The sequence below is a fragment of the Aplysia californica genome, unplaced genomic scaffold (assembly GCF_000002075.1).
Source record: "Aplysia californica isolate F4 #8 unplaced genomic scaffold, AplCal3.0 scaffold00201, whole genome shotgun sequence".
Taxonomy (NCBI): Eukaryota; Metazoa; Mollusca; class Gastropoda; order Aplysiida; family Aplysiidae; genus Aplysia; species Aplysia californica.
The window spans coordinates 763,580-766,558 of record NW_004797471.1 but is presented as its reverse complement, the minus strand read 5'-3'; the positions used below and the strand labels follow the sequence as shown (position 1 = coordinate 766,558).

Genomic DNA, 2,979 nt, shown 5'->3' with positions numbered 1-2,979 from the left:
GGGGGGCTGGATATGCGTATTTTACGAATTATTCGTTTATGTTTGTGGCTTACATGTATTCATGCCCCCTTTTTTTTGGATAAAAAGTTGGTGGAACACGTGATATTTTTATTCTTTTTTGAGGAACACGAAAGTACAATTCGATAACGCACGTTACTCGTTGTTCCTTTTTCATCTTAGGTTTGTGCTCATATTCTACCCGTGATTCATAGTTATTGTTGGAACAGTGTACAAACGAGTTGAGCAATAAACAAAACACAGAAATACAGGAGCTTCTCTTGTTGCTACATTTACTCTTAACGTAATAACAAAACAAAACAAGCCATAAAATTTTCATACGATGTAACTTCGATACAAGTGTAGTCCCGATGTTACCCTGATATCTCCCCCCATACTTCCATAGTCAGTTGTTCGCAAAGTAGGCGCCTTTTCGCAGAGGGCGCCACCGTGATTTTGAGAACGCCGCCGTGATTTTGAGGACGCTTTTTTAATAGGCTCAAAGAGAGGAGTGAACCATCTTGTACTGACTTGTAGCGTACGATCTTTGTCATAGTAGAGGTCACGATCTGTTTATAGGACGATAAAAAGTCCAAGAAAATACAAGCACTCACAGCAGTCTCGAGATTATTAGGAGTTAGTTCCCCTTACCCTTTTTAGGTAGACTCGACCAGTCTAATTGTCGGCCTACATAAACAGTGCTTGTGACTGCTTATGAAAGTGGCCCGCAAGGGGCGGACTGGGTATTTGTGTGGCAGTGAAACAGTTTTGAGTGTTGTAAACACAATACCTTCACCACTTCGGGGTAGATTGCACCAGCCCTATTTTAAGCTTACATTTTATTAATGCTTACGACTTTTTTATGGGTGGTCCAAAAAGGGTGAACAGGATATTCATGTGGCAATGAAACTGGTTTTAATTTTGCAAACACTGTTCATTGATGATTATGAAAATGTATTTACATCTAAATCTTGCGTTTAGGCCTACGTCATTGGGTAAATTTGACTGAGACGATGTTCCAAAATTAGGAAGGGAAGCAGTAATTATTTGTTAATATAGACGCTTCGCCACTGCCTTACGGCTCTCTCCCACTCTCTCTCTCTCTCTCTCTCTCTCTCTCTCTCTCTCTCTCTCTCTCTCTCTCTCTCCCTTCTCTCTCTATCTCAAACCTTAAACTTCTTCCTCTCCCTCCCCCTCTCTCTCTTTCTCCAACTTTCTCTCTATCTCACCCATTACACTCTTTTCTCTCTCTCCCTCTTTCACTCTCTCTCTCTCTCTCTCTCTCTCTCTCTCTCTCTGTATGTGTGTGTGTGTGTGTGTGTGTGTATGTGTGTGTATGTGTGTGTGTGTGTGTGTGTGTGTGGGTCTCTTTATACATAGATGCAATATATTTCTCATTGAAAAGCTTGATCTTCTCTTCCCGCCAGAATCAACAAGCCCTGCTGGAGACAATGTCCGCCATTAACGCGGAGGCTGACGAGAGTGGGGTTGCTGAGGCGCTGACCACTATGACGCAAGCACAGATAGACATTACTGACCTTGAGGAGGGTCTCAACCAGCTCATCACGACGGAAGAAATGCAAGGTAAGGTTAAGAGAAAGACAGAGGAGGAGAAGGGGGAGGAGGTGAAGGAGGAAGAGGAGGAGGGGGAGAAAGTGGTGGAGGAGGAGGAGATGGTGGAAGAGGAGGAGGAGAAGGTGGTGGAAGAGACGAAGGAGGAGGAGGTGGTAGAAGAAGAGGATGAGGAAGAGCAACATAAGCACCACCAGCAGCAGCAGCAGCAGCAGCAGAAGAGGAGGAAGAAGAAGAAGAAGAAGAAGAAGAAGAAGAAGAAGAAGAAGAAGAAGAAGAAGGAGAAGAAGAAGAAAAAGAAGAAGAAGAAAAAGAAGAAGAAGAAAGAGAAGGAGGAAGAGATAGAGGAGAGGGAGAAAGACGATGATGACGATGAGGAGGAGTGACAAAGATAGAGAGAGGTATACACACAAACACACGCACACTGGCACGCACGCACGCACGCACACACACATACACACACACACGCGCGCGCGTGCACACACACAAACACACACGCAGAAACATAGAATAAAATTGGTGTATCGTTAGTTCAGATAATATGGTGCAACTTTGCAATGCAAACAGGGGAATGACCCTGGTTCTAATTCGAAATGAATAAATAATGGGTTCCCTCGGTTGATCTACTTCTTAAATCATATCCTAAATTTATGCAGTTGCGAGCGCCGTAAAAGACTTACAACCTCCATCCCCCCACACACACACTATACTAAACAATATCACACTGTATTACATCAAAACAAACCATTTCATGCCATACCAGAACGTACCGATCAGAATACTAGCATACCATACTACACTATACTCTACCATTGGTTACCCAAAATTCTTTACTTTCCCTTTGTAATTTCTGTCTGTCCGTCTGGTTCACCTTTCCCCAGCACTGAGTGACCAGTATTGTGTCGATGTGCTTCTACTTTTTTCTTTAAAACCCCCCCAAAGAAACAAAAGTGTAGTATAAAAGACGTATTAAAAGTAACTATTTGTTCTTAACCCCCCCCTCCCGCCCCCAGAAAACATACCAAATCAAAACAAAACCAAAACCCCCCAAAACTGTGTGTGGTTGGCGGGTGCTCTGGTGTGGTTTACTCCTTCTTTCCTATCAATCATCTGTCGTCTTTATCTCCCCTCCTCCTTTTTTTGTGTTTGTTACTCACTTGTAACATCTCTAATCTTTGGCACTTCTATGACCTTATTGTGTTGCAAGTGCCGTAAAACACTTACTAAAGCTAAACTAAAAACCAAAAAACCGAAATACACGAACAGCCATTCATTACAACGACGCTCGCAACATTCATCAGAACCCCCCCCCTAAAAAAACAAACAAACAAAAACAATCCCCCCCCCCAAATAAAATTTTTTTAAAAACCTACAAAAACCCCCCCAACAGTAACCAAACCAACAAACAAA

General features: G+C 42.8%; 1 protein-coding gene across 1 annotated transcript in view; it reads left to right on the top strand.

Moving 5' to 3' along the window:
- Nucleotides 1-2,979, top strand: part of LOC101849767 (laminin subunit beta-4) — a gene marked incomplete at its 5' end in the record, with an annotated part of 30,941 nt that overhangs the window by 27,159 nt on the left and 803 nt on the right. The window contains 1 exon segment of the mRNA XM_013082956.1: nucleotides 1,425-1,581. Within this exon segment, the coding sequence (XP_012938410.1) occupies nucleotides 1,425-1,581 (157 nt within the window).